The 23,902-nt window shown below is 40.9% G+C and overlaps 1 protein-coding gene across 3 annotated transcripts in view; it reads right to left on the bottom strand.

Moving 5' to 3' along the window:
* Positions 1 to 23,571, bottom strand: part of LOC135259818 (LIM domain-binding protein 2) — a 77,665-nt gene extending 54,094 nt beyond the window's left edge. Inside the window, exons 1-2 of one of the 3 annotated variants that reach the window (XM_064344584.1) lie at positions 22,593 to 23,571; positions 2,529 to 2,631 (exon numbers count right to left, since the gene is read on the bottom strand). In XM_064344584.1, the coding sequence (XP_064200654.1) occupies positions 2,529 to 2,631; positions 22,593 to 22,724 (235 nt within the window). In that variant the 5' untranslated portion in view covers positions 22,725 to 23,571. The remainder of the gene's footprint in view (positions 1 to 2,528; positions 2,632 to 22,592) is intronic. The other 2 variants (XM_064344583.1, XM_064344585.1) reach the window with 2 other exon arrangements.
* Between the last annotated feature and the right edge of the window lie 331 nt (positions 23,572 to 23,902).

Genomic DNA, 23,902 nt, shown 5'->3' with positions numbered 1-23,902 from the left:
CCCACTCAAATCATCACTGCTGAGCTGGATTCAGGATGATCACCCTGAGGAATTTCAAACAAGGGCTGCTGGGAAGTGGAGTCCATGTTTTCCAGTTGTGAAATATGTTCAAGAAAGACACAAGCCTCTTCAAACGACTGAAGTGAATGAACTAAATATGCAAATGCAAGTCTTCATTTCGATTAAGTGTTGAGTCTTAAACTGTGCAGAGAAAACAGGCTGTTTTATGGAGCTTTTTCTGTTGTGGGCCCTGCAAGCTCATGATTTAAGTCTGACTCACTGCTTTGCAGAATGTTTTTTCCCAGAGGAATGGGTATTTTGGAAAAATCTGGCACATCTGACATCCCTGCATCTTCCCATGGTTCAAACTATGAGTCACGACTCCTCTCCGGTAGATCTCAGTCTTTTTACCTTTCCACCACACTTTCCAATACCACTCAGAGAAAAAAATCCACATTTCGATAGCCCACCTATCTGTATGTGCACCAAGAGATGATAAAACTTCCCTCGGCAACACACGTTCACTCCACTGATGCACCACTTCGGGGAAGGCAGACATTTACAACGCGGCAAATTGAAATATATTAGCGGTACAACCGAGGTGGCGGAGGGATGTAAATAGCTCATTCTGCATTCAGTGTCAAACGGTTTCACGCTTCAACCGCGGTTTGTATCAAGATGATGGAGGCGATTTGAATATCAAGGCCGCTCCCCTGCCTTTAGCCAACGGGATTTATGTTCCGCATGACTTGAGAAGGGCAGAGGGGGCTCGCTGAGTTCAGCTGGCGATGTTTCACTCACAAGACAAAGGTGCGCCGGGGTAAAAAAAAAAAAACCGATAGATGATATACAGCACATGACCTGAGCGCCAATTAGAGATGAAGGTTTGGTCATATCAGGACTTTTAAATTCATATCCTAACCTACTTATATAACCTGTATTTTCTCTGCACTTTATGACAAGGCACCGGTTAAGTATGTGGCCAGACAGACAGAATGACTGAATGGCAGATGTTATCGACCCAGTCCAACACAATACCGATGCTGTAAAATATCCGTCGACTATGTTTGCCTGCTGCTTCGATTTTGACTGTCATCCATAGGAAAATGTCTCTGCTAAGGTTCGTCATTCACGCCTATGCAACTGCCTCTGCAAATCTGGCTCCAGCAGCGAAGAAATAAACAATTTGATGACACATGTCCTACAAAAAAAACATTCCAGAGGCACCTCCTTGAAATGAGTCAGCCTAAAAGCGTTCTGTGCACAGTCTGGTGCTTTCATTCTGGTGACCTTTGGATTTCAGTAAAAGGGTCTACGGTTCCTTGGTTGAATAAAAGGCAAGACTCCATTCATTGAGGCTTAAACTTCAGAATCCCATGCAATACTTCTCGCAGGAACCGTCTCACAAAAAAAATGATGAAAGTGGAGGAAAATAGAGCCAAAATTCTGAGGGAGTATATTTTGAAAACAGATTTTTTTCCACCCTCTGACAGTTGCTTGACTATGATGAATTCAGCCTTGTTCTGCTCGCCTCATCCAGGAACTTTGCCGAGGCTACAGTGAAAGGCTTTTTTTTTTTTTGTCAAACTACACAAAAAAGTTTCGAAACAACCCCAGCGCAGCCCCGATCTGCGCATGAGGCCTTGCGTATGCTCTGTGAAAGCCTTATTCCTTTAGCCCTCTCCATTCTGAGACAGAATCACCCAGGCAAAATCTACAGCGTGCAAAAAAAACTAAACAAAACAGAGGCCGATACAGTATCATGGCTTATTGGTAGTGCTGCTCTCTCGTTAAGAGACGCGCAGCCAAACGGCTGCCTCTGTGGTAGTTCAGGAAATCAACAAGACAAACAAGAACTACAAAAAAGGCAAAAAGACAAGCACAGACAAAAGCAACCGCTCCTTCTGGCCATTTAACTGAAGTCGAGTGCCATTTTATACTCCCTCTTTCCACTACCGCCTGTACATGCATGTAGGTTAAATCTGCACATATATTTAAATACCTAATTACTACTTGCTTATGCAGTTAATATTTCTTGCATGGGAACACAAGAAATTAAAACAGTTGAGATTCAAACTAGTGTTTTAATACTGAATCCAAAAGGTAGATCTCAATGAATGTAAATCTCTCTCCAAAAATAAAACTATAGTGTGTTTGATTTTTTTTTTTAAGGAAGATGCTGGGGAAAAGATAATGAAAGACGATCATACATTATTGCTTTCCACTGAGATGTGCGTCATACTAGATATTAGATTGGGAAGCAGCACAAATTATTTTTGACTACACTAATGAACACACTGAAAGAATACGTGAGCTGCATTGTTTGAGTCACCACATAAAAATCTTTGTTCTTGCTCATTTTAGCTGAATTTTGAAAACAAGACATCATTAATTCCTAAAAAAAAACACTGTACACTGATAGACAGGCACATATCCATGAAACGTAGCTACACAAATCTAGACAGAAGTGGCAATTTTAGTTGTTTACATGTAGAGGCCAAATCAGGTAGATATACATAGACTCTTACTGTATCTCTTTGGTCCATCTTCCAAGCAAAATGAAAGAGTTAGTGTGGCATCATCTTCGAAAAATTCAGTAGAAAAGGCATCCCACCAAAGGTTGTCACTCTCCTGAAACAAGAACCAACAATTAGGATAGGCTGAGTATTTCTAGAAGGACAGTACCAAAAATAAAATTCCAATAACTTCAGGCCACATTCAATCTCGCAACAGGACTGTTCTTCTATTTCAATAATAAGTTTGACAATGAGCATTTTTCTTAGTTTTGTAAACAACTCATTAATTTCAGAACACAATAAATGTTCAGACTGAATTCAAATCAAACAAAGTGTACATTACTTCGATAGAAATAAAAAGTATGGCCTTTTCAGGTAAAAACTGTTGGGAAATCACAGAGACACAACTTGCTGCGAACTGCTATTTTCAGAGGCCCTGTAATGTTGAAATGTTGTCCTGTACCATCTATTCTAAAAAGTAGTGAGGGAAATGTTTAGACATTGCACTGCGTCAGAAAGATACGTAGAGTAGTAGCACAAACGCTTGCCACGATTGTTGAACAAAGTTCCCTGCTGAGAAACGTATGGTACCATGCGAGACAGACTGGCACATCCTGGTATTCAACTCACAGCCTCCCACAAGACGCTTCCTTAATATTACACACTCGTCCATTGCCTGAGAGGGAACATTCAAGACGTATCTAATTAACTCTTTCCAGTGACTTAGACAAATATAAGACAATAAATCAAGAATTTCCTTTCAGACAGCATCTGACACCACTTACTACACTTTGACATTTGAGTGAGATTCAATATCAGGTTTTTCAATAAAGAGTAGGCTTTGTGACAGCTTTTGCAGAAATGGGAAATGCAAGATTGTTATGCCGACGTTAAAAACTTCTAACATTTAGAACCGTTAAGAAGCAGTGGTTAGGATGTATGTGTCAAAACATATGCGCTCAGTTCAGCATCAGTTCTACTCCCTTAAGGCTTATCTAGTTTACTTTACAACTGCTACAGGAATATAGAAATATCTGGAACATCTGCTCTGAGCACTACAGTACTCTGCCCTTAAATGTTAGCATCTGTTTTTTTACACAATATTTTCATTTTTGTGAACTGCACAGGATTATGGAGTTTGAGATAACGTGCAAGAACTGAAGATCAGGTAACGCTTGTATACATTCATTATTTAGATCAGGAGAAAACACCACTCCAGTTCCCAACTGTCAGACCAAAAGGAAATTTATTCTGAATGACAAAAAGTGTCTGACCCCCTTTTCAAACATTTATTCACGACAGAGATTAATTTTTATTTTAGTTTGCATAAGCGCAGCAAGTCCCCCCCCACTTCCAAAAAGTGAAACGTTGTACATTTAAAGAGAGGAGCATTGAGGGGGGGGGCATTTTGTGTGCCCCCCCCCCCCCTGCCCCTTATATACACCCAGGTGTATGCACCAGCGCTGTGAAGAACAGCCTCATCGTGTCCGCTCCATGTAAGCAAATGTTTCACAGTGGGGAAGAACACCGCCCGCCTTGTAACGTTCTCGTTCTGACCGACGAGCAGCGGTCCTCCCGACCGTGTGCCACACACCGCCGCGTGTTACCACGGAGACGCGACACGCCCGCGCTCCAGCCCGGCTCTGACACGTCAAGTCACGTCACGTCACGCTCTCGGGGGGCCGAAACCGACGTCCTGACAAACGACGCCAATGTCGCGGGGCGTCTTGTGACAAGCTGTGAGTTTGTCCGTATTGTTTGCTGTGTGTTGCGCAGGGAGGGGGGGTGGAAGAAGGGGTGGCGGTGAGCAGTTAGCGGAGCCAGAGACGCGCGCTGTCGTGTGTAATGAAGACGGGCCCGGCGGAGACCCCCGCGTCTCGTCTGGTATCCGCGCGCGACACACGCGGGCCAAGGAGTCACGTTCAGCGGGACGGCGACGCCAACAATGGAAACTCCGCCACAACAAGTTATCTAATGGAGGCGCTTCAGACAGCTGCCTATTAGCATGAGCGCCTCAAGAAATAACATTGTGGAGTCAATCAGCATTTGTCTTTACATATGATATACACACAAATGTACCACTAACACCTTTTTCAGGGCAAAAACATGTTTTTGATTCATTTTGGTGAGCACTCTTCCAGAACTGTGTTTCCGCTGAAAAGCTACTCTGGACTACAATTATTAGATACAAAGTTAAGGACAGATTTTGATTGAATTCAGGCCACATGTCCTCATGTTTAGTATGTTTGAGCTGTCGCTATGGTTTGCTGTTAATCTACGTCTGCAACACCGCTATAGCTCTTTCCTTTCAACACACTCAGTGAAATGTACTGTTCACAAGTTCAGCAGTAGCCACACATAATACGATTGCCTCAGTTTTATCATAAGGGTTTGTCAGGTAAGATCTTCTGCTTTCTTGAATGCAAATTTTGTTTCATAGAATGTAAATCAATCTGACAGGCAGTTGATCAATTCTTAGATGGAGCAAATGCACCAAACACTGCTGAAACTACAAATGGCACCGAAGAATCAGGTTCAATGAAAATTCTGAGTGGGTCATCAAATATGGCTCACGTGTGATTAAAAAAAGAGCAACGACCAATGGAAAAACGGGGACGAGACGTCGACGGAAAATGCTAGAAATGCAGCACGGCCGACGCCGAAGAATGGAAGCCAGGAATGCGGCGCCATTTCTGAAGCATTAACTGTCCAGCGCAGCAGGACACCAGCGCTGGATGACTGACCGCAACAGCCACGCACGGTCTGACTGTGACTGTGACCCGACTGGATAAGGATAAGTCTGTGCGTGAGGGTCACAGTTAAACACTGCAGAGGGACTCTTCAGCCTACGCGACCTCTCCGGATAATCCGACGCTTCCACGGCACTCTGGGGGGGGTGTGGGGTGAAATCAGCCGCGTGCGGGGGTCAATCGGCATCTTAAACCCCCCCCCCCCACCCCCCCCACCCCCGCCACCGCGCGCCACGCTCTTAACGACGCCCCTCCGATAATAATTTATGATCGTTTCTCGGGCGCAGTTTTGCTAACGAAACGAGAAACATTTACGAAAATTGCACCCGGAATTTATTATAATTTCAATCTATTAGATGCGTACATTCATCACGTTCGGACGGGATTAGGAGGTTCTGGCGGTTTGGCGGAAAGGCCGGCTCTTGAATTTGTGTCATAATGGGTGAATTCACAGATGTTAGTGGGGCACGGGGACATGTTTTTATCTGCAGAATAAAGCAGTCAACAGCAGTGACCTAGAAGCAGCATTTTTTTCTCCAATTACATTATTGCCCAGCTCATGCAGAAAAACTAGTTCACAGAAAGTAAACTACAGTGCAAAGATGTAAAAAAACATGTCTTTGCACAGATGTAATTATTTCACAGGATTATAATGCCTGTCACTTTTTAAAATATAACACACTGAGTGCACACTGAGTGTCACTGAAGAATGCTGTTTCTTAAATGTCTGGTCAATTCACTATGTCGTAAAAAAAAATCACTTGATTGACCTTTGTTCTATTACACATCTGAAAATCCAAAGGCTTTGTTTTATCAGGTGTTAAGTCTACACTGCAGCATGGCTGCACGCTTGGATTTCATCAGAGAGGAACATTTCTGATGCTGGGGTCAGCCCGTTTACACTGCTGGCTCAGATCAGCTTGTTTCAGTAGCTGACCTGTGTTCCCGAATGTCAGCGATCAGCTCTCTCTGCACTCCCTCGTGCGTACACACACACACACACACACATACATTCACACTCACTCGCATGTGCATACACGCACGCACACACATGCACACTCACATGCACACAAACACACACACACACGCACACACAAACGTAGACATGCACAAACACACCTCTCTGCAGCTACTCTTAGACAGAAAATAACACACATTCTCTTAAAGTTGTGAAATTAAGGTCATAGACTAAGGCAAGGGGTCAAACATGATCATAGGGTTTTTTTTAGGAGACCAATTCCCCCAAAACCTGAGAGTAAAGAAATTGTAAAGGTGGCAGGTTCTACAGTCAAACCTTTAGGGACCCTTCACTAAATTTGCCTACTTCATTTGGCATATATATGAACTAACAATGCATTGAAAACAAAAGCTCTGAAAACAATCCAACTTCCAGGAAGAGGATGCCTGCACTTTGTGACATACAGCAACGTCCCTTCCGTCCGGCTTTAGGGAAGTCCCTCAGGCAGAAAATAACTCACTTCCAGTATAATCTTTGTTTACCATAAGAGCTTCAGTAACTCTACTCACTAGTCCAATCCTGGCCAGTGTTTACCATAAGAGCTTCAGTAACTCTGCACCAGCCCAATCCTGGCCTGCACTTCCCATAAGAGCTTCAGTAACTCTGAGCACCAGACCAGTCCTGGCCTGCACTTCCCATAAGAGCTTCAGTAACTCTGAGCACCAGACCAATCCTGGCCAGACCAGGTTCTCTCAGGGATTCAATCATACAGTTTTGCATAGAAGTAAAATCTGACGTTGATACTTTAAATCAAGTGACATCCACATATATATTTGCTCCCCATAGGCCTTTCAGATTGAAAAAAGGTCACGAGGCAGTTAAATTTGTTGCCGTTCCGTTATTGGCATGACAGCTTACCCTGATTTTCTAATCATTACCTTCCAGACAAGACCCATGGCACAGAGAACAACTCGTATACCGTATCCTGACAGGGGCGATTACCGTCGGCAGTAGCTCTGCCAATGCCTATCTATAGCCGCGCAGAAACATATTTTCCAAGGCCCAGTTCTGTCGTGCGAGCATTAAGACAGACGACGAAGAGGACGGTGACTCCGTAAGATGTACGCCCTCATTTTTATTCGGCTAAACAAACAATTCATTCTCAGCCCGGGGGGAGAATTAGTCTGTAATTTAGTCTCGGAGTATTATTGGGGTATTTACCTTTCAAGGTGACTAGATGCTTTGGACAAACATCAAATAACACAGGTATAACCTCCCAGAGAACAGAGAGCTTACAAAGGGCAAATAATTTTTACCTATTTTCAATAAAGCAGAAAAAGGCTAATGTATGTATGTTAAAGAGAACCGAACAAAATGATGTGAGGAAGATATTCAGGCCTATTTCCTACTGCGTAAGATGGTTAGTGGGTGCTCTTCAGTTATCTGCAAGACAGCAAACTCATTTTGCCTAATCACTTGCTAATTGTTTTTATCTCAATCAAAATGCTAAAGACGCAAGAACAATTTTCAGATTAATTCCAAAGGATAAACAGACAGAAGTATTAAAAAAGTATGAATAGTTTGTGTTCAATACTCCTTTACAGGGTTGATTCCTTTAAAACCCATTATCCTCTTATACAGCAGGCAAAGCATGTCAAATCCTGCGCGTTTTCCTTAATTGATTCCGCACTTCCTTCAGAAAAATGCTATCTAATGTGGTCAATATGTAACAGGCACGGTCGAAACGGTCTGTGAACCAAACCACGGCAAATTGCCGCAATCTGGGACCTCAGGTAAACTAGAACGCCTCGTCCGTGGTGCCGGGCTGATAAAGTGATATTGATTTTTACATATCGCCCTTGTCAAAGGGATTTATAAATGTGTCAATGCCTGTTCTCATAAGGATCACAGCGAGACAGCTGAAAGGATTTATGTTGAATCCGCGGGATTTGAGGGACTCCGGGCTGTAGCTTCGGAGTAAATAACTGTGGCTCCTTCCAGACGACAGCGCGCTCGCTGAGGACTAAATTAGCTACTGTGCTCAGTGTCAATAAGTCCAGACTGACAGGTCCCAAGCGCCCCGTCCGGGGAGTTTTCTTACGCCCCGTCGCGCGCGAGGGGGCGTATCTGTCGGGTTCTGTGTGCGCGTACGCGTGTGTGCGTGCAGGTGCGTGCGTGTGCGCGCACGCGTGAGTGGGTGTGCGTGTTTTTGTTGGGGGAGGGGTTGTTCTTTGCCCCTCGATCGATAAGATGCTAAAACAGATTTTTAAAAATGTTAGGTTGTGTACAGACAGACGCCAACGTACCTCAGAGTCATTACACAGCAGCTGGCATGCACCATTGTGCGGGTAATTATCTCAATAAGATGCTTTGACACAGCTGTACTTCTGCAAGTGACACTGTATGCACCATATTGGTCAAAATACGCATATGCTCAGGGCTTGTTGTAATGAAAAAACACCTATGTTTGCCTAGTTAATTCTCCAAAAAAAGCACTTATTCCACACTAAAATATTGACATTGATGACAAATATTTTTTGTGAAAAATCATACATACAGTAATTCTCACAAAATTATTAAAAAAGAAAAACCAATTCATCGTGGGGGAAGCCGGAGCTGGTGCTAAGCCCTGCTTGGCTTTCCCTCAAGGTTACAGAAAACATCAAAATTAAAAACATTAAAAACTGCTCACATTCTGCTTCTGGTGACGTGCCCCCATTCGACAAAGCCAACACTTCAAAAGGCAACAGCATTTTCATGTACGGTGCATTACCTGACATTAAGGCTCTGCAATTAAGCTCTTAGTCAAAAGGAACATTTTCCCGACTTTCATCTTGTTTGCGCCACTTTCAGACGGAGGCAAAGGGCACTCGATATCCCACACGCTTCAGCCTCCCCGTTCATAGCGTCTGCACTGGCTCCGTTCGAATTTTCCTGTTCAGAGAGTTCTGCCTGTTCAAAATGTTTGCCTTCTCTCCTCTTTATTACACCTCTGCCTTTCTTTCTTTCTTTCCTCCGGAGACCTCCAAACATAATATGCATTTGTACGTGTTAGATTCAAGCATCCAAGCACCGCAATGGTGACTCTGCAACCCTGGCAGTAAATGATATGTCATCGGGTCTAACTGCCATTTTCAAAAGCATTATGTGCAAGGGAAATGACATCACATCACCTCTGTGGTCCAGTGTTTTGTTTTGTGGGCCTTGTGATTGGCCAGAAGTAGCAGCAGGTAGGAATAACGGCCTACCTGAAACTTATTTTTGTCCCTGTCATAGAGTTTAACCCTACTTTCGGGGTTGAGGTGAGGTGCTGTTGGGGGGGGGGTGGTTTAGGGGGGTTGGTGCACAAATAATTAAATTTGCTTTGCCGGTGTACATAACTTTAGTCATTTGAGAACTGTAGATCTGTTCCTGTGTTTTCCTTGTGCATTGAGTAGGCCATTGGAGCAGCTAATAAATGGCACCACATTACAGGCTGAAACTACATAAGAAACAAGACAGCAGTGTAAGCCTGCTATAATTTGAACTTCAAAGGGAACTATTTTCATTACCTTTCACTACCTTAATAGGATTTATTGTGTTTACTATCGTCTTATTGTCTTTACTTTAATCTACTTAACAACAAACTGCCCTCTAACTTACTTCTAACTCCACTCTACTCAGTCAACCCTACCCAATGCACCCACCATCAAATAAATAACTAAATAAATAAATAAAAACAATACATTGATTAATTTAAATAAGCGTCTGCTAAATAAATGTAAAGTAAAGAATACATAAAATGATAATTAACAATAATTACAACTCATTTCAGAATGGCAGTGCACTATATGAAAGCTTGTGTTTGTGACTGACCTGTGGGGCCAGGATTGATTAACCTTCTCCGAAACAGTACTGTCACCCACAGCACAAAAAAGTGACTGCACACATCTGCATTGCAGAAGATGATATTTCAGTGCAACAAATATACAAAATATTAAAGTTATTAAAACAAGAAAAATTATAATAAATCCTTCAGCGTGAGCTCTGTAATCAGATACTGGATAATGCAAGCCGAGGTGAACTCATTTTTCTCCTTGTTATTGTTTTTCCGTTTTAATTACCTTGCTTATCATCTTAGCTCGGAATTAATTAGACAAAGTGACAATAAAAGCTTTTTTTAACTTGACTTCTACAAAAATACTAATGCTTGCTTACGATGAAATAATTTTTTTACACATCTATCCAGATTAATTCAAATCTCAAAGTCTATTTAGGGCACAATCCCCCAAATAATACAGCGAAAATTGCAATAAATGATAAATGCTCATTATTGTGTACTTTTCGAAAGAATCAACGAGGATTAAACTATACAAATCATACCATTTTAGTTTATAGTCTAGTAGCTTACCATTTTGAATGCCAAAATTCCATGTTACTAGAATTACAGAGCTACTTAAGTCAGGTAAGAGTGTTCTTATGTTGCTTATTTTAGGAGCAATTCAATCAAGACACAAAGTGGGCTACTTAGTATTTTAAAGTTAAGTATGTCATCACTTAAACAATACAGAATAAACAAACAAAAATATAAATGAAACAGTCTTAATCCATTCTCAAGGTACTGAGGTACACTTACAGTATGTACACTGTGCTTTGCATGAACTGTACCTTTCATTTCCTAGATTGGATCAACTTTGACAAACCCATGTTGGTGTGTTCAGCACTAAGCAATCTGAACCAAATAAATAAGCTTCTGAGGAGAACAAATGAACACCTGTACATAAAGTTAAGGACAAACATTTATTTAATTCAGGCAGACTACGGTTTATTTTGAAGGTGAAATTAAGATGTTCTTGTGACCTTTTAAATGTCAGGATATTTATGGGCACCATTTGGCATTATAGATCACCCATTTCACTTATCAGCTGTACAGCCCCTTATAAAATAAAAACAAAATAAAAATCACCCCAAAGGCTAGCGAACAACACATTCAACGCATCTCTTAATCTAGCTCAAAAGGTGAGTGGTCGTTTGAGTGAGTGGTCAGTGGTTTGTTGATCGGCCACAATGACAAACTCCCGAAGACCACCCTCGCGCGGAGAGGCTTTACGGTCCGGACGTCTGACGCGAAAAGAGATTAGCGGAGCGCGGCGCGGGCTGACGCCCCTGTCATCCGACACCGATTAACGCGAGGATCAGTCCGTCAGGCGCTCCCCGCGAACGATTCGCTCGCTCCCGCGCTCCCTCATTTAAAAGGCACGAAAGGAAACTGTCAAGGTGAGACTTTGATGCCGATAAACGAACCGCGGAGAGTATTTAAACGCCAGTTTAAGCGGCGAGTCCCGCTCCTTTTCTCTAACTGTCAAACGGGGAGCGCGCGCCTGAGCTACGGCAGCTAATGAAAGAACAACATTTTCAAATGGAATTAGACGCCTACAGCACACTCAACAATCTCCTAAATAAGACCGCTAAGATGACAGTAAAGGATAAATGATCGCAGCTGTGCACTTTTCGGAAGACTCGGTGGCCTTGTCCTTCCATAAAAATAAATAAATTAATGAAAATGAAAAAGCCAAGGATTAAACCATATAAATCATGCCACTCTAAAAGTTAGAAATTACAATAAAATAGGAATCCATTCATCATTGCAATATTTACTTTTTTAATGCGAAATCTTCCTGTCATATAAAGGAAGTGTAAGCCCAATCCTCTAGGGGCTACAGACTCCTCTCCTCTCTCCAGACACACATTCACAGTCAGACTTGAATCACTCTTCAAGTTGAATCACTCCTCACATTCTTCTGTCCATTGAAAGCATCAGAACTTTCCAGATTGGAAGGACAGGTCCAGATGACCTCACCTATTATAATTCACTGAACCTGGGCTGTACGTAAGTACAGACTGCAATATTAATTATTAAAATCCCGGTGCAGGCTCTTTTCTTGCATTTGAAGCTTTCATTAAGCCACATTAAGACAGATGTAGGCACAGTTTTGGAAATTTGAATAGTTAAATGATAACAATTTGTTCTGGTGTGAAATATGTCATCTCTAAACATGAATGCTGAAGGTCCAATGTGGTGTGTCCATTTGTTACAGATATTCACATCAAATTTACTGATTGGTAGCCAATTAAACAGTGACTGCCACAGATTGGTTAAAATGTAAATTCCATGTTAATTAAGCACAACACATGGTCTTCAAATGACTCAATACTCCTATAGCGGGAAGTAAACATACTTTGTTGATTTAGGCGACTTTGTTTTCTTTTGTTATTTTAAAAATATATCATTTTGATTTCTCATAAACTTAAGGTGTACAGAACATCACACATTAGGTTATTCGCATGCGTGTACAATTTTGCCCTGAAAAAGCCTGGTTGTGCCAAAGGCGTGTTCAAGTAAAGGCCCTCCGTGCCCAAAAAGTTCACACACAATACGTTATTCCTGATACACAGGATGACAAAACAAGACGTAAATGGAATACGACCATCTCCCTTATCTGTTATCAGCACAGCACTGTACCCTGGAAGGAACTATGGGAAATTTGCAGGAAAAAGGTGGGAGTATTGTCCCAGTTTCCTGACGGCCAGCCCCGTGCCTCATTGTTTGTATTTTTTTAATTTTTTTTTTTTCAGTCTAATGTGTCGAATCATGCTCTGCCCTGCAACATCCTCTATCTGACCGGGATTTGATACACCGCTTATCGATCTGTAGTAAGTGCACCACCGCTAATGCAATCGTCTGCAATGCCAGCGCCAAGAAAACTGTTTACAACCAAACAGGAACGAACATGAATATTGCATCTCAGAAATCCATTTTCAGTAAGTCATGGCCGGTGGTGTGCGAGTGGAAGATTACAGCGCGCGATGAACACACTATTAGAGGGAAAGAGTACAGAAAAGCAGCAGCAGCAACAGCAACAACAACAACACAACAAACAACTTGGGGGGAGAGCTTGAGAAGTACGCACATGCTGACAGGAGGTATACGCCTGAGATGAAGTCAAAAAAATTTAAATTTAAAGAAATGACACTTTACAGTCGAGACATTTGCAATAGGCGGGGTATCTTGTCATGAATTCACTTTTTGTGAGAAGAAAGAGTGACATTCTACATTCTAAGGGGCGACATAGCTCAGGAGGTAAGAGCGGTTGTCTGGCAGTCGGAGGGTTGCCGGTTCGATCCCCGCACTGGGCGTGTCGAAGTGTCCCTGAGCAAGACACCTAACCCCTAACTGCTCTGGTGGATGAGAGGCATCAATTGTAAAGCGCTTTGGATAAAAGCGCTATATAAATGCAGTCCATTTACCATTTACCATCTACATAATCTCTAAAGTAAACGATTATACAAAAGGAGTATGATAAAGGTCTTTGTTCAATCAACAATCATTCACAATAAATGCAAGCACTTACCAATGAATTGTTAAAACCAGCTCACAAAACAGTGCTTGTGAAGAACAGAACAAATTAAAACACCAGGAAAGTGAAAATAAATGAATGCTAAGACAACTTGGAACAATTCTAAATTGCACGTGTCAATTCCCAATGTATGGCCCATATAAAAAGTCACACCTCTGAGACTACAAATTATATTGGCAAGAGGTAGAGGGCAATAATCTGGACAATTATACATGCTGATAGGTATGTTAGTGAACATTAAAACAAACACAAATCTAAATCATTGGAGGGGGCAAGAATCAGAGGACTAGATGAAAAAGAGGCTCTTTCATCGCCAGGGCCTATGAATTATGAGAAACTGAGTTCAAAATCAGTATTAAGTTTTGGATATACAATAAATCATACTGCAACACTATCTCACTTTAACAGATGGAAATTTGGTCAAAGAATCATAACCACCACAAAGAATTACAGTTACAACATTAGTGGAACTGAATCCCTATTGATACATTCATGCACATTACTGAAGTAAAATTTTGAATCACAAATGAACAAATTGAAGGTATCACATTTATATCATCATACCGCGGATAATGCGGACAGTATTTCATGGCTGTAAACTGTACAGGAAAACAAATTTTCCTCTAAAGCCACTTTGTGACAATAACTATACAAATAAAAAACTGAATTAAAACCCCGTAAACAAATGGAAGTGCTGACAGCATTGAAACAAGTGACCAAATGGCCAAAGGAATGTAGGTATTTAGAAGTGCTGATGCATGCAGTGTAAAGAGTCAGCAAAGACATTAAGTTGTTGGGAAAGTGACCATAAACTGGCCAAAATCAGAATGCTATCCACTATCCCTTTAAATGAGGGGTTGCGTCACACTTCCTTGTTTTCCTGTGAGTCTTGGTGGAGTTCACTGGAGTCCTGTGATACTAATCTCATGTATAATTTTCCTTTATGCAGTTCGGGTGACATTAAATCATTTCTGAAGTGTTGATGCTAATGAATTCCTAATTACAGATAAAGGTTGTTCATTGATGTTTTATTGACAATGTATGCTTAACATCATTTTTTGCTGTTACAGAGTAATTCTTCTGCTAATTAAATGAAAAAATTCCAAATGAGGTACACTGGTTAGTTTCAGACAAGTTTTTGATGAGTCACTCTCAATAAACTCCATTACCGATCTTTCTGAAGAAGGATTTGGCATGAACATGCTTGATAATTTATATAGTCAGTGGATACACACATTATGTCCAATCTGAAATGAATCTGTTTTTTTACAAGGCCCAACCATTTTTTCCCCCCCTCTTCTTTATCATTGATTATTCTCTTCATGGCATGATGTTTAAAGCCAGCTCTCCCACTGAATATTAATGAGATCTATGCTAATGAGCTCACACAGAGGCTCCTCCTCAGAATGTTAATCAGCTCTTTATTTGCATCCAGCCAGGCGCCAATGCCTCCACGCCCTCCATAGTGGCAACATCACACTCTCCGTGATGCGGAAACACAATCTGGGGCTCAGGCGTCAAACCTGATATTAAAACATAAAGTGCATATTCATACACACAAATAAATTTAATTACAACAACAACAAATACAATAAATATAATAATAACAATATATAATCCTCGTAGATTGATTCGTGATAACCTGCACCTGAACATTTCCTGATATTTCACGACTAGGCTGTGCAAAGCAGAATCAATTCTCCCAATTATGTATCTTGGGTAAAGCGGTTAATTGCAAGATTAATGCTGGTTGTAATAATTGAAGAGCCTGCCCTATAACGTACCATACCTTCCAGAGTGCTGCAAAAATACATACGGCAAAGAGAAGGCTAATTGAAGAAGTGGGGGAGAGCGCAGAAAGCTGCCCGTTTGAGAAAAGAGAAATTCACTAAGAGCGGGAGTTGCGACAGCAGGCCCTGTCGTACACGTTTATATCACCTGGGGAGAGGAGGCGTGGAATTAAATCGTACAGAAAATGACTGCTTTGGGAGTAATACGATTATCTGCGGGGAGGTGCGGAGTAAAGGTGGGACCGTGTCATGAGGTGCGGAGAAGGAACGAAACCTTTCTTTCTTCAACGCCCCCCGCACAAACAGACGGGGGGGGGGCGGGGTTACGGAGGAGGGGGGGGCAGGGGCCCACCTGAAGAGCGGGCACTGGGAAGCCGAGAGCAGCGAGCGCAGCTTTAGCCCTCCACAGGGCAGGTGATGGGAGCGGATGGCAGAGAAAACGCTGAGCTTGTAACATTTAATCATGAGTTTTCCAGTCAGCCTCGGAAGCGAAAACCGCCGTCTGCAATATCCTCTCGGCTCCGCGATTCGCTGGCGATCTCAGATCTTGTCTTCGTCTTCTAACAGTCGGGGTGCCTTGGTGAAAGGGAAGACTCCAGACTGCTTTACACCTGGCCTTAAACCGACTTATAAACTGACTTTGACAACAAATCCTTAATTTATTATTATTCTAACGAGCACAAGCATTGTTAATGAACCTCATTCAGACAATCTGCGTTTTTGCTTGAACACACATGCCACATGGTACGCGTGTGAAAGATTCACAGCAAATGACTTCATGTTCAATGGCAATGAAGGAAGTGAAGTCATTCGGTGCAACAACTTCAGCCTCTTAATAATCAAACTACCTCTTTCTTTGTCTACACCTTCACCCTCTCCTTGCACCCGGTGATCTACCACTGAACAACCATACAGCTCTTTAAATTAAAGGGTGTTAAAGGGTGCCTTCAAAATACTACCAAAGTAAATGGTGGTCTTCCTAAATTCCCCAGTCTAAAAAACATGGATCTTGCAAAGAGCCTGTTTTAAGCTCATATCTTAAGACTGCTTCACGACTGCTACAGCTTGTGTTCAGGTCAGAAAAATGCCAAGGAAACATACCCACAATGCCTTTCCTAATATAAGTCCTGCATTTTCCATAATACAGCTTAAATGCCAATATTAAATGCTTAATTTCCATTACCACCCAAGTTCCCCTTCCTATTGCTCCTTTGTTTATTTACTATACCTGCTCTACCCTCCATTTTATATTGCACTAATATTTACCTTGTCCCTTTCCCCCTCTTGAAGAGAGAAGTTCTTTTCCACTGTCTCTGGCCTTCTCATAGTGAACAGTGAAGGGCTCATCTTCAAAGGTATTTTGTGGGAATTATAACTATTGATCAGCCCAAATGTCACACTGACCAAATGAAAAAAAGAATTCAGGGAATATTGGATGCATATCACTGTATGAAACAATGCTTGGAAACAATATTAATATTCTTATTTTTGCTCAGAAATTAATAAATAAAATGTGGTTAACTGGTTCAATGCCTGGCAGAAAACCACTGAATGGACAGATGGACCCCAAAAAGTCAGCAGAAATGCTAAAACAGACATCCATGGCACTACAATCCCCAGCAGCTCAGTCAGTACAGATGCTGGCTACGAATGCAAGCTGGGCTCCACCATCGTAGGCTCAGGCCTTGACTTGACTTAGAGCGGGTTCAATTCATCAGGTCCTACTAACTTGTTGCTAACTGCCCATAGGCTCCCGGTAACAGTCAGGGGGAAATCATCGCAACTCCAAACAGCCCTGGCTCTCCTGTTACGCTGCATGACTCGTGTGAAGAATTTCCCTGCCTCGCAGATGAATGCAGAAGGGATACGACAAGGTACTCAAGAGGCACACCGAGCAACTCCACACACGAGAGAGAGAAAATTCCCGCTGGGGTCATTTTAAATTAATTATTGAAAAAAATTGTATGCATTACACTGTATATGTATTCACTTTTATTTTACATCCCTTGCAGCCGTCTTGTGAAATGAACTCCTCTCTAGACGATACTGGTTTCTGGAAGAGAGGTGGGGGGTGGGGGGGGGGGGGGCATGTCCCAAGGTGCTTTGAAGCTATCCTGAACCAGGTGAAAGTCTGACGAAGCAGACGTTGTACATCCTGAATAAAACAGAAGCTTCGTCCTTGAGGGACCCAAATAATGGTTTCTGACATGGACAAAATATGTCAGTGGAAGCAAAGTGATCTGAGGATGGTGATAATGCCAAACATGAGCATGTGTGAACTTTTAGCATGTCAGCAGCGGCTGCTTCACAAGAGGAGTACATTCACCCACTTTAAACTTGAGACAGAATTTTATATAAGGAAAGAAATGTTAATTCAATGTATGAATTGAATTAATGTTGTTACTGATTGTCTGTCCAGCTACTGATAGCTAATATTAAAACATTTCAAAATGTACATTCTTACAGTAGAAACAATGATGGCCAAAGTAATTTATTTGTATTTACTCATAATATGGAGTCCTGAAAAAAAGAAAGACCCCTATTCAGAAAATTACAGCAACAGTTTGTGTAAGTAATACCACTGGTGTAAGCAATCTTATGTATTGGCCAATTGGGCAATGGCAAAATGATCTTAGCTAATATGCCAAACAGTGTTACATACTGGCTATCTAACTTACACTGCATTTGTCAAACTATAATGTTAGTATCAGATAACTCTATAAGCAGCAACAGTGATTTCTTTTCATTTGCTCATCATTTATTACAAGTGAATATGAATGACTGCAGTGGTCAAAATGTTTTGACACAGGTTCAAATTTATGAATGTACTGCTAACTAGCCTTGCTTTTCGGAGTATGTCCCCAGTACAAGTCCCTCCCAAGCATAACTATGTTGTTACATGTTTACGTTGAGGTCCCTGATCACTGCTCTGTAGAGGTATGTCTTTCTCCTCTCCATCACTCACTTTTGCACTCACTTTTTAATTTCAGATAATTCTTCCAAATGCTTTTATGTGTATTTTCTTTTGACAGCCTTTGGCACTGATTTTGTTTAGTGTTTACTAGTTATAGCTATTGATGAAAAAGTAGCTAACCACTACACTAAAGTTAGCAGCACAAATTCTAGTAACAGTTAATATTAGTGAGAATTGGTTATGATGCCATCGGTGTGTAGTAGCTAGAACAGTTAAATAGCTTGTAATGTAATGGTGGTAGCAGTGGTAATGATGATTGAGGAAGAAAATTATATCTAGCAAGCTAAACATGAAAGAAGGTAACCTACTTGCATAATTCGCCACCCCTTCGGTCATTTAAAAAAATAAGAAGAAAGCACTTTGCAATATAAAACTGAATTGTTAAATATGGTGAAATATTTTTAATTAAACTTTTATATTGATATTAAAATCTATAAAATTACCATTTTAATGTTTCTCAATGCCAGAATAAGAAACACAGATGTGTCGAAGTGTCTTCTTCTCGTTTGTTTTATTTTAACTAAAAAATATTTGATACATATACTAAAAGTGGCCATTTTGATTTTCAAGAAAAATCCTCTTCCCTTTGGCTCAGCTTTATTTCTTGGCTTCCTTTTTAAGGTTAAACCCTTCTGTTAAGGTTGGCAAGGCCTGAGATACCACTGTTAAAATATTCCCAGAAAAACAAGAATACAGCACAGAGCTGCACCAAAACACAGCCAAGAATCATTTTTTTGTGTGACTCCTTTTGGACCAGCAATTTTGTGCCAATTCCATCTCCATAAACTGTTGCTATTGCTGTTACTACTATAATTGCTTAATGTGCATCATTGAACTACTTAGTTAAACAGCATACAAGTAAATTAAGATATTATTGCATCTGTATTTCTGACAGCCATTCTCTCGTCTGTGACCAGGTCTAGGCCGTTTCATTTGCATAGAACTTTGCTGTTATTTGTTTATTCTCTCAGAAACCTATTGTCCAGTATCAGTTGTATTTTTGCCCTTGTTCATGTAAAACCCCTCTCAACTAAATGTACCCTATAACATATAAGTTACATCTCAGACTTTATGTACTGTACATAAACAATGGTATCTTGTCTTCTGAATGTATTGCATGAATTCTCTTTAGAACTGTTACTCCTTGAGAAGGAATCTTTGGTTAAAAGCTGGTGTGCCATAGAGTTAATGCGTCCTTGGTAACAAATATAAGGGAGTGGAAGTCTTCGGGGGCTTACACCACTCCTCATGAATAATGCATGATGTTTTGCCATTGCATCTCTGCAACATTGCTTCAGTTTTCTTAAAGCTACAGTACACGGTACCTCAGTAAACCTTCCTCCACCTGACGTGCGATTGGTACTCAGACGGAAACCTTTTACATGTTTACACTCATTTACTGTGAACTCATATTTGCGACCGTTGACTATAAAAACCATTGTTATCTCAGCTATTCATAAAGACCCATTGTAAATCCCTTTCTTTTTTAAACATTCATTTAAAATAAATTGATTTGTTCGTGGCTGGACGGCGATACTGTTATCCACAGATGTACTGAAATGGATTAAATAAATTAAACAGAATTTATCAAAAAATTAGAAGTTTATCTCACTCTGCTTTAAGGCCCAGACTGCATAAGACTCATTCAGGCATGAACATGACTTCAGGCAAGCAAATCCTGGATGGAATTTGTCAATCTATTAACACTAGGACACCCCTAGTGTTATTCAAACATATTTATTACCATTTTTTAATACTGGCTTCAATAATTTTCATTCAATTGTTAGCCTGTTCTGAGCTGAAATTCATTTTTCAGCTATTTTAATCAATTATATTTTAATCAAATATTTCCAAATAAAAATAGGTCATCAGAATTCTTCATTAGAAGTTATACTCCCAAGTGCATCTACAAGTGTGCATAAGAAATGAGACAAAATAAAAGCACTTCCTCACAGTCAAATTTCCAGTGTTAATTCAACTCTAACAGAGTACATATGAGTCTAATTGGGACTATATGTACTCTGCAAGAGTTGATTTGACACTGAACATTTTAATGTGCGGCCCCCATACCCTGTGGACGTGGACCAGTGCATCTCTGCCTTCACCATTCTTATGTACATATAGCCCTTGGACATTTTAAGATTGTAAATGCATACCCCATGCATCCCTATACATCCGTGCAGTCTGTTTGCACATTATAATATAAAATGTGGCAATGAACTGGATAGAGATCTTTTGTGGATTACTCAAGTCCCACAGACTTGGGACTGTGTCTCTCTATCGCAGGTCACATCACTGAGTGACAAATCATCCTTTTTAATTCCCAATGGTGAGCTGATTTACAAGCCTCTAAGTACTAACCACACAGCACTATATTTACGAGTTTAGTGCAAGCGTCTGACACAATATGTTTTAGAAAAATCTTCCGCAGTTAGCCTTCTCTGAAGAAGACGTAGGATCACACACTGGAACACAACAGATTTGAGTTCAGATCTATACAGTACAAGTGCCACTAACTCAAACACAGTTATTACTCCGTATGATGATAAATAATATCATATATTCTGTACTCTCATACTTGACATTGCTCCTCTTCAGTCAATCATCAAGGGGTTTGCATGGATGCAACAGAAAGCCATTTTCTTTCTTTTTAGTATTTTCACTTGCAAGAGGTAGTCCATCATAGTTTTTAATCTTACACTAAGAGATCCACTTAAAAAAGTTGGTATTTGAAATACAAAAATAAAACTAGTACACGAGAAAACATACATACACACAGAGACACCAATATCTCCATGTGCTATGCATAGCATTTACACTTAAATGGAAGGAGCACTAAGTTTTGTCCAGTGGGAAAATCTGTTCACAGAGGCCTGTACTCCTTGACTACTCCTTGACCTGAACACATTCAATTTTATCATGAATAAATTATTATTATAATTTATTACAGGGCTTCTAACTGAAATGTTCCAAAACATTATAAAATGTGCATGAACATGACCTTTTCTCTGGTATTTAATCATTTTAATCATTTTCCACTACACTCCTGACTGAACACATGTAAGCTATGTTTTTTTTCTTCTTTTTGCTATAGCTTGAGTTTTTTTTTTTTTTTTTTGGAGGTGGTGTGTGTGGGGGTGGGGGGTGGGGGGGCTGTGGACGGTGGGCGGTGGGCCTTGATTCTTTTTTTTTTCTTACACAATGTTACACGTTCCTGTTTATTAATGTATAAAGCCAGTGAAATGTTGTGAATTTGTCCATTCCAATCCATTGTTTTACTTTATATAACCAACTGTGGATTATTATTTGGAAATCTGGTGGAATATAATTAAAATAAAGATTGTAGTCTGAAAGTGAATGAGTAGATTCATACGGATAATTCTGACATGCATTATTCAAATACAGTTTTACAGCATACCAAATACCAAATGCAGGCTATTAAAAAAAAGAAAAGAATTTAGGGACTATACGAAGGATACAGTAATTGGAATCAATACTTTACAATGCAATAATGCAAGGACTGCATCTGTAACAGTAGCCTACCTGTACAGTAGCCTACCAGTACAAATATCAAACTGACCCGGATGATTACCACTTAATCAAATTCTAACTTCAGCATGACTTTTCATACGTGGGCTACGCTGCTTTCAATTGATTGTCCTGCTATTTTCATCCGTAACAAATGTTTGGAAAGCTGTAGCATACCCTAAACCAGACCTCTATAAACTTACTTGAGTAACGGCAGATACAATTGCGTGTTCGTTCATTCAAGTCCTAGTTATGATCTAAATGTTTTAAACATGATCGCGATCGGTTACCTGCATATTTCAATTTTCATGTGTTTGCGATTTATGATGATGCCATCCAAACGAGGTAGGTGTGAGATTAGATAAGGTAACGGTAAGGTTGCAGTCCACTGGCTACATCAGTGGAAATCAGTACTGTTGTCTGAAATTCCACAACAGTTATGCTTCGGAATATTAACGTATTGTGGGAGCCTATCGCTGATATGTCGGAAACAGCAGACACTGGGGCTTGTTGCTACATGTGAACGAACGGGCTGACAATAAGTGTCTGTAAACATACAAGATAACATGAGAAACGCGTGACACACCAACGCCGCCTGCCAACCATATGAAATGGACCAGGCACAAACACCACGCACTCAGCACTTGATAAACATCTGCAGCTCCGGCTGTGAACTCACCTCTGTGCGAGACTGAAGCCGTTTATTCATCTCGTAGATCCGATACTCTGGCTGTACGATGTACGGCGAATGCCTTCTGTAGAAAGGTCCGAACGGGGAGGAATAGAACGGATCGTGGGGTGTACTGGACATATTGTCTGCTTGCCGCTATTCAAGCTACACTGCACGGTTTCAACATCCATACAGAGCACATGGACTCTAATGTTCGGTATACACTGCAAGCACTGAACAGATATCTGTAGTCACACTCGGCGCACGTTGAGCGGAGCAGCTAGCTGCACTGGCAAAAACGGGAGAGGGAGGGGCAGGAACACGGGGAGGCGAGGGAGGGGGGCTGGGGGGATTATTGGATACCTTCAGGCTGCGCGGATTGCGCCCAGAACAACAGTTTGTTGAAGGGTCATTTCCTGTCAGTTCTATGGAAAACTATAATTCAGCGAAAAGAAGTAGATACTGGGTGAGATGGTTTTAATTTGATGTATGTTGAAGGAGCTTTCTGGAACCTGGAAGCGAGCCTTACTTATTCCCCAGAATTTATTCTCCAGCAACCACCCCCAGCCGAGAAATTCTTTAAACCTTAACGAGTTTGCCATTCATGTTTTTCGGCACTATACCTTAATAAACTGTAGTTGTGGCCTACTCTTACGTTATGGACTACAAACCGTGCACCGTTTACGTCAGATACATTAGAAAGGACAACAAAATGTGAATGATTTTGGGGAAAAAAACCTTAAAACTTTTTTTTTTTTGAATAGCCTTCACGATACAAGGGGTTGTCATCTTTCCAGACGGTGATTGGATTGGAAGCACGATAGCCAAAAAAAGGTGCAGGCATATGAGGCAGAAATCAAGCAACAAACAAGTACAGAGATCAACAGAAAATGTGAACCCAAAAACAAACAAAAACAATTCCAGGTTTGTGGTAAGACCGTGTAAAAAATCCTTGTACACCAGTTTGCTCCATGGAAGTCTCACCCAGAAAAGGCACCACAGTCTGTTGCACTTACAAAAGATCCAAAAAGAAAACGAGGAACACCTGGTCTGATTGCTAATCAACCTCAGGTGTACTGACCTTTACACAGGGTGAGGTCACCGCTGTCTACACCCCTGTAGTTCTCCCACGCTTCGCAGATTGCAGGGAGCCTTGACAACAACCAAAAGGGAGGAGCGGATGGCACAAACTAGTACGAGTCACAAGAATATTGCAGTTAAAGTATAGTACTTACACATGCATTTTTACATCATTATGAAATCCTATGTGTTCAGTTTTATATTGACATTATAAATTATCATTACATTTTGGTTAACTC

This window comes from Anguilla rostrata, chromosome 7, assembly GCF_018555375.3.
Source record: "Anguilla rostrata isolate EN2019 chromosome 7, ASM1855537v3, whole genome shotgun sequence".
NCBI lineage: Eukaryota > Metazoa > Chordata > Actinopteri > Anguilliformes > Anguillidae > Anguilla > Anguilla rostrata.
This window is presented reverse-complemented; position numbering and strand designations above follow the sequence as displayed.